At 41.3% G+C, this 15,679-nt stretch overlaps 1 protein-coding gene across 3 annotated transcripts in view; it reads left to right on the top strand.

Moving 5' to 3' along the window:
* LOC104926829 (thyroid hormone receptor alpha) overlaps positions 1-14,533 on the top strand; it is a 100,409-nt gene extending 85,876 nt beyond the window's left edge. For all 3 annotated transcript variants that reach the window (XM_019261701.2, XM_027284844.1, XM_019261702.2), the window contains 4 exons: positions 1,096-1,301; positions 3,565-3,711; positions 5,297-5,555; positions 7,111-14,533. In XM_019261701.2, the coding sequence (XP_019117246.1) occupies positions 1,096-1,301; positions 3,565-3,711; positions 5,297-5,555; positions 7,111-7,361 (863 nt within the window). In that variant the 3' untranslated portion in view covers positions 7,362-14,533. The remainder of the gene's footprint in view (positions 1-1,095; positions 1,302-3,564; positions 3,712-5,296; positions 5,556-7,110) is intronic.
* The last annotated feature ends 1,146 nt before the right edge of the window (positions 14,534-15,679 follow it).

The raw sequence follows: 15,679 nt of genomic DNA, 5'->3' as shown, positions 1-15,679 counted from the left end.
AGGGACGATACACAAATAGTAACAAGATATAAAATACGATAAACGTGATATGTTTTATGCAGACTGAGTACCAGACTGAGCAACATATGCTATATATACATATATATTATTATTTTATGTAGCACTGAGCAACACAAAGACAGACATTTATTTTGTCCTCAGCAGCTCCCCACGAAGCAGAGTCCTCTCATATCTCTTTAGCATTCAGTCATATCTGACATTTCATTTTGACTTCCTGTTGATATTTCGCTGGACGTTTTGAATGTCATTCAATGTCTCGTAACATTTCTAATAAATTCATCTGTTCTTCAAACTCGCATTTAGTAGCCGATCCTGCAAGAAATCTGAAGTTCAAGTGATTAATTTTCAAAAGTACTCAGATATCACAGCTCTGTGATTAAAAGAACTGCTCGAGTCATCGTGTCACATTGTGCATAAATGACTATTATCTGTTTTCTTAATAGACAAGGTGTAAAATAAAACGTCTGCTGAAAACATCCACTGTGGCCAACAGTGTAACAAGCTCTCAGACAAATAAAGTCCAATCACAGCTCACAATTGTAGACAGATGTGGCTCTGTGTATCAGTCAGTCGGTCCAGACTGAAATAACTCTAAACACATTTCATGCAATCAGGTTTTCTTATTGGATTTATTTAAATTTCATTTTAAGATGTTGCAGATGTTAGTTTGTAGCTGCTAGTTTGGCTGTAGACTGTCGAAGAAGAAGAAGAACTTTATTGATGGTACTTGATGTTTGCAAATGTGGAGAGATGGTGGAGTGGCAGCCATGTAGTAGTTAGTTAGAGGTCCATGCTGGCCTTGAACCGGCCACCAAGCCAACTCCCTCATGGACTGAGCTACTGCAGTCACTCTACATTTGCTGGTCACAACTACAGGAATTTTGCCTTTTAAGATAATAACTTTGGTATCTAGCACCAACCACCAACTTTGGTATCTTTAGCTGTGCAACAGTCCTACATGAACGGAGACAAACAATAAATAAGAAGCAAATCGATGAAAAATGAGATAAAATACTTTACAGGTGTTTTTGAAAACCTACACTGAAGCCTCACTGCATTCTCTTCCTCCATCAGTGGTGTTGGACGAGTCGAAGCGCGTGGCCAAGCGGCGTCTGATTGAGGAGAACCGACAGAGGAGGAAGAGGGAGGAGATGGTGCGGACGCTGCAGACGAGGCCGGAGCCGAACACGGCGGAGTGGGAGCTGATCCGGATGGCGACCGAAGCCCACCGGCACACCAATGCCCAGGGCTCCAGCTGGAAACAGAAGCGCAAGTTCCTGGTAAGCTGAGCCAACGGAGAACTGACATTTTTAGCTATTTCTGCTGTGAGGTTTGGTGTTTTAATATGGAGGCTTATGGAGACTGACTTGTTCTGTAGCCAGCTTCGAGTGGCCATTCGAGGAACTGCAGTTTTTGCCAAATACAGGACTCAAGTTGAAGCCACGTCCAACACTCCTCACTTCTGATCAATGTATAGCAAAAAAAATCTAAGCACAAAAAGTTATTAGTTATGTCATATTTTTCATGGGCATCTTAAATCAGATTTCACTTTAGGCGTGTAATCTTTGATCATACTTGTTGAACGCGTCATTCTGATTTTCATTAAAGACCTGCAGTATCCACGCAGGAGTTCATTCCTTCGTTATGTAGCTCATTATTCCAGAAAGTTGCTCCCACTTGAAAACTCGAGCTCACATGAAAGACTTCTTTTTCATTTTCAAGACACGTTTTTGGCAGCACTCCTTTTCATCAGCAGCTCTGTACCGTCCCACAGTGCCACGTGCACACGCACATGTCTGCTGTCACCTGAAGGCAAAGGTCGGACAGTTACCAAGCGACCGCTCCATGAAGGCAAAGACAGATTTACAGTCAAACACAGGTTTTGAAGGCCTTCTGAAAAATTGCACAGAGAGGGCGGCCAGTTCAAGGTGAACAACAAAGAGAAGGAAAAAAAAGCTTTCATATTTGGGAGCAAGTGACACTCTCTGTTGTCACAGCAACTTCACTGCTTTACACTTTGGATTGACTGTGAACAAAACTTTCATATCACGGATAAAAAATAAATAAATGTTGCTGACGTGATTTACATTGTCACAGACTGCTGTCTGGCAAACCTGCACTAATAATGATGTTTTTTTTAATTGGTGTATAATAAACTAAACAAAAAAATGTGAGCCCCCTGTATCTACAGTCTATCATGTTGTACTGCTATGTTTCTACAGTAGCCCAAAATAGACAAATGAAACACAGCCACCTCCTCATAGACTGTATAAAACATGGACCTAGTCTCCGTGACGTCACCCACAGGTTTCTGAAGAGCCGTTGTGAAGCTCAGTGTGGTGGCTCTGGATGCCGCCATCTTCTGTCACCTCCTGACTCATCCAAAAATGGGTAAAGAGGTGGAGCGTAGGTTGAGTTTGTTGCTCAAACAAACCATCTGTAACGACACCCATGTCAGTCAAAGCAGCTGCACTCTTAATTCTGCATAACTTTAAGCCTTAATATCATTTGAACAGGTGAGTTGTATATAAATTCACCCTCAGTACAGTTGTCATGAACGGGGAAATTAGCTACAGAGACCAAAAGTGTATTCCTGTGATCCTGTCAATAACGTCACAGTTGAATGTCAGTACAGCGTTTTGTTTTTTTTTATTAGGTTTTTCGTCCTTCATCCTAACATCCTGCCGATGACCCTTAAGTGTCCCTCTAGTGATTCATAAAGTGTGTGTGTGTGTGTGTGTGTGTGTGTGTGTGTGTGTGTGTGTGTGTGTGTGTGTGTGTGTGTGTGTGTGTGTGTGTGTGTGTGTGTGTGTGTGTGTGTGTGTGTGTGTGTGTGTGTGTGTGTCGATGCTTTGCCCTAAAGCTGTTTCCTGTCTGTGTTATCAAAACAGGATAGAGATCAGCTGTGTAGCACTGAATGGAAACCTGCACTCTGTTTACAGCACTCAGTTCGATCACACCTTACCTCAGCTCTCCCCGCCACTAAATCCACAGCACTGATAAGCCACACTGATTGGAAGATGCTAAACACCTTTAATTAGTGATCCTCTGTGTGTGTTTCTGATCACGCTGATTAAGTGTGTTTGACAAAGCAGATTAAGCTGTTACATGCAGTGCTGAAATGTTTAGACTCATCAGCGTGTGTTTTATATACCTGTAGTACGCCACATGTTGTCTTTACGTCACCCTGTACCCCACAATACCTCACATATCGAGGTCTTCCTCGAATACAGAATAAAGTTTTAACGTCTAATTAACTCTGCTCTCCCGTCTCCTACACGTGTTCAAATTGCTTCCATGTGAGTCTACACATGTCAACAATCTACATTTGGTTCTCTTTACAAGCCTGTATACCTTTTCAAATTTCTAGATTTTCTTTTATTGGTCCAAGCTTTACTTGAAAAACTGGAAAATAAGAAACACAGAGGTCAACTCACAAACGATCTGTGCGTTCAGCCATGACTCATACTCTTCATTTGGCAAACTTTATCAAATGTTAGCGTTTCCTTCTGACATTTCAGCCATGTGATATCTTGTTTTCAGCCGGATGATATCGGCCAGGGTCCGATGGTGCCCACTTCCGTCGGAGATAAGGTGGACCTGGAAGCCTTCAGCGAGTTCACCAAGATCATGACCCCCGCCATCACGCGCGTCGTCGACTTTGCCAAGAAATTGCCCATGTTCTCAGAGGTAGGTTCAGTGTGCGTGTGTGTGTGTGTGTGTGTGTGTGTGTGTGTGTGTTTTAACACTCCATTCTATCTTAAGCCTCAGTCCATATGGATGCTTTCATCCAGAGTGCCTCACAGTATCCTCAAGTGCTTTTGGCCTGGGTGGTCTCTGCAGGTACTCAGTCCTAAAACTGGAACTGCTGTGCCCTACATGTAAACCACACGAATGTCATTCCAACCAAACCAAACCAAGAACACAAGAGCACAAGTGTAAGGAGTGTATCAAACAGTTCGTTTACCTTCTCTAACATAAGTTAACATGTCCGGATAGCTCTTCCTTGCATTACAGTAGTACCTCTACTCCGGATCAGGTAGAAACTCGTCCTGGATGTTAATATACAGAGTGTGGGCTAACACTAGCAGCTCTGTCCTGCTCTATATTGGATTTGTGGAAGTTTCTGGTCCAGTAGCGACACACAGTCCTCTGTCAATATCATATTTAATTCTAGGACTCCACACTGCTGTTTCTTTATTTCTGTGTTCTACATGTTGCTTCAGTGAGGTTAGCTAATTATCTAAACAGTGATTTGTTCCCTTCTCTCTAAGTGGATAAAAGCGTCAGCTAAATGACTAAATGTAAATGTGATTATTACTTTAAGCCCGGTATGATATGGTTAATGCTCTACCACATCAAGCAATGTCCACTTTTAAAATTTAAATGTCTCACGATTGCAGCTAACCAGCTAACAAGCCTGTAAATCTTAACGAGCTCTGTTGAGAGGAAACTTCCTCTTTCTGCAGCCTCTTGTCATGCTGTCAACTGTTATTACACCAAATGATAATCAACGCCTCCCACCTCTGTCTCTGGGGGATGTGATGACTCACCACTCGCTGATATTGCTCCGCTGTACAGAAACGATCGGCATGCCCTCATCCGCGTTCCACCTCACTGAGTGCAGTCATCATGTATATTGTAGGGGCTTCCCGGTTACATAAAGGACGGCGCGGGATTTGTTGTGAATAGAAAATGATAGCTCTTTCTCTGCAAGGAAACTCCCAGATAATTATGGTGGAGGTTGATGAAAAACTATAACACCCATCTTTCTATTGATTTCTCCTCAGGTCTGCCTTTTGTTCTTTGCTAATTAATGCTACATTTACATATTTCAGCAATTGCCACAACAGTCCATCAGTCAAACACATTTTTGATTATATAGTTACAGGTTAGCAGCCCTAACCTAACCTTAACATCACGTCACGTCTTGTGTTTCTAAGGAAAATATCTGGCTACCTGGTGCTGGATGTTCAACAGCTAATTGCTAACTTTGACCGTCATTTGATCCTGAGTAGGTCATGTACATTGGATTTTAGAATGTTTTCGCTGATTGTCACAGTTTGTTGAATACAAACCAGAAAACAATGAGCTGGCACTAAGATGTACTGCAGAGCTCAGGGAAACTGCAGAGTCATTTGATTCATCTGAAATAACATTATATAATATCTGAAATATCATCTTAAAAACCTGTTGTGGTGGTTTTTTACATTGAAATTTCATTCATGTAATTTCCTCTCATAACATCCTGACGTGTTGTCATGGTCTTTCCAAGCTGCCTTGTGAAGACCAGATCATCTTGCTGAAGGGCTGCTGCATGGAGATCATGTCGCTGCGCGCCGCTGTACGCTACGACCCGGACAGCGAGACGCTGACGCTAAATGGCGAGATGGCGGTGAAACGCGAGCAGCTGAAGAACGGCGGGTTGGGCGTGGTGTCGGACGCCATCTTTGACTTGGGCAAGAGCCTGGCTCAGTTCAACCTGGACGACTCAGAGGTGGCTCTGATGCAGGCGGTGCTGCTCATGAGCTCAGGTGAGAAAAGAGTAAAGTTATCATGTGATAATTTGTAAATTAATTTAGTTTTCTTGTTCTCACATTCATTTCACCGCTGGTGTTTTTAACGTTTGTAACAGTTTTAGTTTCAGCATTTTGCTTTTCCGTTCCTCAGCTGGCTCCCTTACAGCCAGCAGAGTTTTCTTCCAGCTCAGAATAAAAAATCCTGGCAAAAACAGAATAAAATATTTAATAACTGACACATGAATAATAGAGCGGGGGAAGGCTTTGCTGCTTCTGAGCTCAGATCACTTTTTACATTTTCACATAAATAAAAATGATTTCTTTTCTTTACATGTCATAAGTTCTGTAAGAACGAGGAGATGCGTGTTTTGCTTCTTCAAAGAGAACTCCATCACTTTGACACATTCGGATCATTTTACTTGTCACGTCGAGCCTGTGACAGCAGCTGTTCAATGTTTTCTGTAGAGGAACTCATCTTCATCATCACATACAAATTCATCCTACTCTGAAACGCCATCCAAAATCTGGGTTAAAAAAACAACATTTTGTTGATGATTAAACTTAAAACCATTGCTGACAATAATTTCTAAATGTTTTAATGATTACTTAATGCATTTTTTTATTATTTTCATTCAGTCATGGGGCAAACCTACTACTTGATATTCTTTTTGGTAGTCAGGTTGGTTGTATCCATGTCGTCACATTTTTGACCACATTAATCACACTGCCATGGAAAGTGTCAAATCCAGACTCTTGTATTTACAGTATATCCTGGATGACATCAGCATTGTCTAATCGGTCTGTCCTCAAGACTATCTTTTTAAATTCCCATGCCTCCTGAACAACCTCAATGAGTAATCTTGTCTAATCTGCCTTTAATCCTGTCATTGCACAGCACAAATTCGTAGACAGTGGCTGTCACTGGAACACAAAAACACCGTGGTTTGGTGGATGTCTTTAAACTGGAGCAAATAGGCTGATGCATTATTTTCATAATTTTACATAAATGTCTTTTAATTCCTTCTTTTGTCAGTGAAGTGATTCAGACTGCTTGCTCCATTTGAAGTGAACATGGTATGCCAGGGACAGGAGCTTGGTGCCTGAATGTAAGTGATTGGCAGGCACTAATGAATCATGAAGCACTCCAAATTTACAACCAGACAAGGAACAGACAATAGTGGCAACATGTGACACCACAAATATGACCAAGATCAGAAAAAACGAAACCAAATGGATCCAAGTGAACTCTCTTTCAGTTCTTTGACTTGCTACTTATTTGCTTATATGCTGATGACGCTGTTGTCTCTGTATCTAGCTCTGTTTGCATATTTCTTTAGAACAAGTAGCACACATTGGGTTCAGACCAGTTTTACGTAAGTATATTTCAGTTTAGTCCAATATTTTAGACCACTGAAGAATTCCAAAGCTGAACTGCCCAAGGACTGTTCCCAGGAATTCCTTACTGGAATCGGCTAAATGAAGCCTGAAGTTACTTTCTGCTTCAGGATGATGTGGAAATATTGCATAAAAGTGACAAATATGAATCTTTCTCTTCTCCTCATCACTCCAGACCGTTCAGGGCTGACCAGTGTGGAAAAGATCGAGCAGTGCCAGGAGGCCTACCTGCTGGCATTCGAGCACTACATCAACTACCGCAAGCACAACATTCCCCACTTCTGGCCCAAGCTTCTGATGAAGGTGACAGACCTGCGCATGATTGGAGCTTGCCACGCCAGCCGCTTCCTCCATATGAAGGTGGAGTGTCCCAACGAACTCTTTCCTCCGCTTTTCCTGGAGGTCTTCGAGGACCAGGAAGTGTGACTTATAGAAGGTGGAGTGTGCCCCCCTCCTAAAAAAACCCTGGACACAGATGGAAATAAATAGGGTGGCTTTGGCGGGGGAAAGGAAGTGTGGGGGAATGACAAGAGGAGAAAAACAACATTTTTTTTTTGTTCTTTAGTGGGAATGTGCCCTGTGTCCTTTTTTTTTGTCAACACCGACAAGACCCCTGCCACCAGCAAACACACGCGGACATCACCAGTGAGAAACACACTGACAGTCTGAGAGGTACACACACACACAGTTCTAAATATTCAGATGAATTCCAAACACACTGCCATGGACGTTCAGTAGATCTATATGCAAATTTCAGCAATTAACTCCTCTTGCACCTGTATGGAGAAACAGCTGTACTCTGCTCCTACACTAATGCAAACTAAGGGGCTTGGTCACATCTCTACTCCCCCCACACCCACCCCTTACCTTTATAAAAAAATAAAAATAATTAAAATTAAAAAAAAAAAGTAGGGTTTTTCTCTGGGACCTGACCATTAGCTCCTCAGATGCGCCACCCACCGCTCCCCTGCCTCCCATGCATCTCTTTAACTGCAACGGCGTCCTCCGTCTGCAGGTGCAGCCCACCCCTCAGTCCGCCGAGGCCCTGTGAGTGTTTGTCGACCTACCTCCCTCACGTACCGACCTCTCTGTCTCTCTCTGTCTCACGTACACACAGAGATGCGTGCGCACACACACACACACACACACACACACGATGTACGTGCACAGAACATACCCCTACACTCTTACCTCATACCTTGTAAAGATGTATTTCCTTGTTTATTGTGTGGGTGGTGATAGTTTGTTGAGAAAACACGGAGCCATGCAGTCCTCACCTACCCATCTACCTGTCTATTAGCGGTAAGAGAAGTCACAGTGGGAACACTTTGTATGAAGCCCTGATCTATAATGTGTTCTTTATATGCACATAGCATGCATGATGCATGCATGACACATAGTAATAATCCAGTATGACAGTTGCTTTGTGAATTTCTGTGTATTAAACTGCAGTCAAAGATATTATATGTACGATTATAATGCTCTAAAAGTTCTAAGATGTTATGAATATCATAATCTATGTAAGTACGCTGGATAAAGATTAGGTTACGGCAATGCTTGTCTGCTACAAGAAAGGGTGTATTAATATTTAGCAGGTTTTTATTATTACATAGCTTGGAAAATATGCTTATATTAAGCTAATATATTTTGTATATATTGTTGAGCATTAGATGAGAAGATAGATACTAATCTCAAACATATGATGCTACAGCCATACCTTAGCCTGGCTTAGCTTATTTTAGCTTAGCCTAGCTCTGTCCAAACTGTGAATGCTACAGTCCTACAGGGGCCAGAATTTGGTTACCTTTGAACAGAGCTAGGCTAGCTGTTTCCCAGTGTTTTACCAAATAGGAATATTTCCCAAAAAAACACTTTACCAATTATTATTAGATTAGTTGCCATCTCAAAAGACAAATTGTATCGTCTTTTTACCAGGTTAAAGTTTTGTCTCTGTGTTACTTTGACCAAATGCCCATAGAACTAATGACATATTCATCAGCCCCAGCTGTATTTAGTGTTGAGTGCTAATTAGCAAATGTTAGCATGCTAAACTAAACTGCTAAACTGAGATGGTAACCATAACCATAACAAACATTAATTGCTAAACTCAATAAGCTACAGCAGCTCTCATGAGTATGAGTATGGTCTAGACCTGCTCTGTATGGAAAGTGCCATGCGATAACTTTTTTTAATGAATTGGCGCTATATAAATGAAATTGAATTGAACTGAATGAATGTGTGTAAAAGCTGAGTTGCTTTACGGTGCTTATAGCCAGCACAAAGCTTTTTCAATGAAAGAGCCAGAGCTCTGTATGCCAGCTAGAGAAGGACAATGAGAATGTTAGTGGCTAGCTTGTGAAAATAGTGCAGTATTTCGCTGCTAAAGAGCCACTTATTCACCTCAGGAGGTCTGAATATTGGACTTTAGTGAAATTATTCATAACACCTTATAATTTTTAGACTTTAGCATAAATAGTATATAGTATTGTTATGAGACATTGTGAGTATTTCATCATTGTGTGTATTGTAGCTTTAGGCTACATAGAAAGTGTTTCCACTACAGTGTCACTTACTGTACTTAAAAATAGTTTAGAACATAATACCTGTAGGTGCAATATATATATATATATATATATATATATATATATACACACACACACACACACATATTATGAATCCACAGTATATTGCTACAATACCTCTCGGACACATACCTCCTGTTTTCATTACCTCACACACAAACACACACACCCATTCAGTTGTTCTTTATGTATTACCTCAGTTGTTTGGTTGTTCATCTCTTCCTCCTCCCAAATAACTTCTGGGCTGCACCACCACACTTCCTGTCTCCACGTGCGTATGAGAATGCATCTTCTCATTGGAGCCCTGCCCTATTAATCACATCGTAGCCCCGCCTCCTCACCTCCCCGCTGTCTTGTGATAGGTTCAACGCTGGCAGATGGTGGTGGTGGGAGGAGATGTTGTCACTTACCTCTTACCCCCTCCCCCCGGTTACCTGTTTCAAGTCCAGCCTGAAACCAACAGATTCTACCTCACCTCTCATCTCAGTGCAGCTCCCTCTCTGTCTGCAACACACTGACATGCATGCACACATATATATAAATATTTAGTATATATGTACACACCTTGCACAAAGGAGTTGCCAGCATGCCAGGAGTGTGCTGCTCCACCGGCAGTCTTTTAAACAGGCCATGGATCAACATTTCATATGGCAGACCCCTTTTTTCTGTTTTTATCACACACCACATGAGGACCAACAGTCACTTTGGATTTTGATTTAGGAACCTGAAAATGACGAGGGCAGGGGTGAATTTGTGACATTACAGTGTGCCGACTGAACTCAAAGGAAGCTGTCAGAGGATGACGACAGCTGGAAGCTGGGACTCCAGTGGAAGCCATTTTGGCCTGATTGGGGGTCAGGCCAACAGACTTTGATGTGGGTGGTGACTGGACTGGGAGGTAAATAAACAGCAAGTGAGCCAGCAGTATTCGCCTGTGGATATTCATCCCTGGCTGATGGGAGGGAAGCGACGACTGAGCAACTGTACGGGCAGCGATGTGACTCAGGCCAGGCCGATTGCAGACCACCAACACGACAATGGACCATTGTTCTCGCACCTACAGCGCACCTCCCGATCCTTCCCTCGCCATCGCGGTAGAAATGGACGCTAAGCCATTCAAAAGACTTTCTAAACGGCTGTCCTATCCCAGAAACTTACACTATGAATTAAACACTGCTGAAATAAGCTCCACCAACCATATCCCAAATTGCCATCCACTACAAGTAACTATCAGGTTTTTTTCTGTTGCACTAAAACCACAATGTCTGTATCCCTTAGTAGCCCTGAACCTCTCCCTTCATCTCCTCCCCCCACACCTTTCCTCCTCCTGCCTGTCTTTAGCTGTCTTAACAATATTATCACACACTCATAAACACACACACACAGAGTCCATTTTCTCATCTCTTTATTACCTGTTGAAACCAACGAGGACTGTGACATGGCCTTTAGGCGCCGCCACTCTCAGTGTTACTAATCTATGTTGCAGGGTATTAAAATAGAACCGTAATCGCTGATTATACAGGGATATACACACACACGCACACACACGCACACACACACAGATAGCAGCAGAAGCAGCAGCACACACAGCAATAGGATGATCAAGCAGTACAGTTTCACACCCGCCATCTCCAGGTCTTTGTGTGTTCGTACCGTACTTTGCTCACTATCACTGTGAATGAAAGCCATGCTGCAAACCGAGTCACGGCTCAGACAGGGAACTGCTGGCTTAGTAATTATGACATGTTAATGTGCCTCACAGAGGTCGGTAATACAAGTATACAGTATACAGAAGCTTATATTTATGGATATATATATACGTGTATAAATATATATAAATGTTACAGTTATTGTATGTGGCATTCAAGCTATCAGCTGATTATGCTGCCAGCTCAAATCAGATCATGAATTCTGTCTGAGCAATCATGTAGCAGAGGAAGTCAGGACTCGGTTTACTGCGTCATGATGCTTGATCACCAACTAACCTTCATAGTTTATTCACCTGTTGCATACCTCTAAATCACTTCATATAGCACAGGAAGGACCTTAAGCAGAAATACATCTCTATTCCTACTTTGGGATTTTGTTCAGGTTTAGATTTGAGCTGGCAGCACAGCTTCTCTCTCTTCTCTCTCTTTCTCTCTCTTACTCTCTGCCAAACTGTCACTGGAGAAATCCTCCCCCCACACCAGCACCACAGAGCACACTGCCTTCAGCCATGATCAGATGCACCAGCACAGCAGAGAGACAGACCAATAAGTCAGTGACCATCCTCCTCACCAAAAAGCCATTCTAACTGGACACATGACCCCTACCTATAATAACACTTTGTTCAGATGGCCAGCAAATCCAATTTAAATCTGATCTGCTAACAGTGTCATTTTTAATTGACCCGGCTGCATTTAGGTTTGGACAGCATGTTCACTGGCTGCCCACATGACCTCGGTTGTCATGGCGGCAGAGAACATGTTTTCCGCATGACGAGCAACTCAAGATGCTGCAACAAACCATGACACAGAGTGCTTATTCTGACTTTTATGGCTTCATTACATCCTCGCAGTGCATTCACGAGAAAAGGCATGAATCCTTCTTTTCTTTAAAATTGTGTCTAAATTCTAAACTAGAAACATCGGTTGGCTCCGCGTGTTTGAACATGGTTAGGGTCGTGCTACACGAGGCAGTTTTGCAGACAAATCTGAATGGAACTGCCTCTCGTTATAAGAGCCAGAGTCAAACATTTCCTTAGACAGCACTGTTTGAGGGAAGCAGCAATGTTGTGGCTGATTAGAGTTGCCACAAAAGTTGCACTGTGTACCTGTACACCCTGTTATTTTCTACACTTCCTCACCAAAATAAAGCTGAAGTCTCTTCTGCACAGTGACCACACAATTGTGTTTTTTCTTCTTCTCTGTCTCTTAGACTAAAGTTAGGGTTATGTTCGTTTACAGTCAACTAAAATGTGAACTCTGTCGCTGCAGCATGGCACAAAACCAACCACTCTGAAGCAGTTCAACTCATTTTTCAAAAATCAACTACTTCTACTACTTTTATTACTTACCCAGGGAAAACATCTGTAAGTCACTAACATCTTTTCTCTCTTCCTAACATGTCTTTTCCCATCCTTCCATGTCCATTCCCCAACGTCTCCATTCTAGTTCGTGTTTTTTTTAAATCTTGGGAATTTACATCCTCATCCCTTCGCCCTCCCTTTCCTCTATTTATTTCACTTCACACACATACTCACAAAAACCTACCACGACTCATACAAGCACTCTTTGGTGGAGAAAGACGACAATCCCTGCAGGAATATGTCCATATGTGGAATGTAAAATACTGAAATTGTACGATTAAAGAAACGGTGTGAAGTCCCACACTCATGTTGTTTTCGATGTTGTTGATGTTGCTTTTGTTGTGCACCAAGTGTTTGTCGTTATGCTTATTCTAGGGTGGATGAGTTTGCAGGCGGGGTTAAAACCTTGATCGTGTGACAGACTGCTACTGATAAGTCCTTTTTTTAAAAATATAGTATGTTTATTGAAGACTGGTGGTGTAGGGACTGCAAAACCCTGAGTGATGTAAAGCAAGAGATGAAGTGACTTTATTTTGGATAGAGCAAAAAGAAAAAAAAGCTGGGGTTTTTTTTATGATTATTCTTTTATGTCGTTATTACTTTACATTTTATTTTCTTGGTAAGTGAATGTCTGTCTACCTGTGTTGATGCTTTACTGTGAGAAAACGGCTGTGTATGCACTGTCAGACCATCGCTAGTGCAATAGCTAATGCTCAAACGTCACCCAAGGGCCAGGGTTGGAATCACCTTCAGTTTAGCTGATTGAAAAAAGCACCATGCTATTCTATTTCTAGTAGATGTAATCAGATTTTGCATTTTAACTTTTAAGTTGCCTTATTCCAGTGTTACGCTGTAGTCTGCGATGAACTAATAACACTATAAAATATTTTTTGCCCATTGGTCACATGACATTATCTGAAAAGTTGGTAACATTGCTAGCTCTGCAGTGTGTATGCTAGCACTCAAATATACGGTGACTTGTTACTCCAAGTATCACTTTTTAGTGACACATACATGGCTTGGTTTAGATTTTTCAGAAATGATTTAAAACAGAATCAAGTTTTGACGCACACAAATTTGTTTTTCACGCCTTTTTTGTCAGTTTGTCAGTTACCACCACCCATATTGGGCTGAGACACTGGAAACATGACCTAGTAATACTCCCTTTTGAGCTTTTAAATCCTCTTAATGGAGCAATGGTAATCATCATTTTTCTGTAACACAGAAAAATCAGCCATAGAAGCCACAGCTAACTAGCTGCTGTAATATCTTGATCTTCACTATCATTGCTTTTATTATATGATAAAGCTGAAACTGAATGTTTTCTCACGTATTTGCTCCCACATTTCTACAAATGAGGCCTTCAAGTGAAGGTGTTTAAAGTCTAAAGGACAATTGGCTGGTTGTGTCCTGTTAGTGAACAACTAGCCACAGGGTTGTTTTTTTTCTACTGTGTCTACTATAAGTCACCTATAAGACAAGTCCCAAACTCTTAGCATGCACATTGCTTAGCTCTGAAACTTGTTTGATGACTGTTCCCACTTTCATATTGGCTTCAGTGGACCAATTGTCCAAAGCCCAAGAAGAGGAGGTCGATTTCCTCACAATAAACTCAAGGTGATATCACATTTGAAGTACAGTTTCACTTAATACTTGTACAGTTAATATGTGTTTGTTTTATTGGTGTGGGGATGGACATTTTGTTTCATTTCTTGCTTAAACAGCAATACATTGTGAGAACAGTGTCAGTAAATATCTGTACAATCAATACATTTGTTTTTCTTAGGGATTGTATGAAAATTATTGATGTGTGAACAGGTGTTGAACGTTGTTTCATGTTTCATTTCTTGCCTAACTCACTACAACACATTTTGAGAACGTCACTAAATACTTTTACAGATTTGTTTAATCTTTTAATCACCCCCAACAATTTTCATACAGTCCCTTGAGGCTTATTATGGATACATACAGTATTGTTTCTACTTCCAGTACAATTAAGATGACGATTTGATAAGTTTATTGTAACAGTAATGCCAAACCTGTTATCCACTTAGTTGAACTGAAAGTGAATTAACCTGAATACGGTTTTCCACAGTTGCTTGGGCTGCATCACTCACTAAGCTGGGCATATGTTCATGCCTGATAAGAAGTAATTAAAAAAAACACCCACATCCTAATCTCAGCCTCTGGATTTCTCAGAATCTGACCTCATACCAGGGCACATTTTGCAATGTATAAATCTGCCATATGTTAATCTCAGTGTTGTGACAGTAATATTCCATTTGATGGAAAAAGTAAAGAAACAAAAATCACAAAATACAAACCAAAAAAACAGATTTATACAACTATTCATACCTCATTGTACTGTTATGTGCCAGAGTAAAGGTGGGGGAGTGATCAGTCTAAAGCAAGGAAAATCACTAGTGGTTGTGAAAATATGGAACAGGGCCCAGCATTGGATTCAAAAGTGGCCCCAATTTTTTGAAAATGGTGACTTATATAGACAATTAAGTTCACAGTCCCCAAAATGTAAGATAGACTTGGAAAAAGAGTGTGAGTGAACTTGTTATGTGCTTACATCTGTTCAGGTTGTAAGATACAGAATTGTAACAATGTTTTGCTCTAGAAAAAAAATGTTCTGTTGTGTCCATAAGGAATTGATAGCATGTGACATGAAGCCATGCTTTGGGTATTTATCATTAGCTGACAGATATTTATTCCTTCTCTATGTGTGTTCTGTCCTGACAAACCAAGAGAGGACTCATGTTTCATCAGGACAAGTTGAGGTGCATTGAGTAGTTTGGCTAAATTAAATATTTAAATGCAAATTATAGTTTTAAAAATAGGCATTAAAATATTCAAATATGCAATTACACACTTCTATTTGTGTCCCATGTAATTTAAATTGTGCCTTGAATAAGAAAGGTTTAGGAACCCCAAGTCCCAGACTACTATTCCCATGATGACAATGTCCTCTCTTGTTTTTGTTGGTCCCTCCCTGCGGCTCCCCTTCACAGTGACTTTTTTGCAGTAGCACACAACCCGGCCCTAATTAGCGTATCTGAGAGACATCATGTGAGGACTTGCACAAG

The sequence above is a fragment of the Larimichthys crocea genome, chromosome XII (genome assembly GCF_000972845.2).
Source record: "Larimichthys crocea isolate SSNF chromosome XII, L_crocea_2.0, whole genome shotgun sequence".
Classification (NCBI taxonomy): domain Eukaryota; kingdom Metazoa; phylum Chordata; class Actinopteri; family Sciaenidae; genus Larimichthys; species Larimichthys crocea.
The sequence above is the reverse complement of the archived record's forward strand: the minus strand, read 5'-3'. Positions and strand labels throughout refer to the sequence as shown.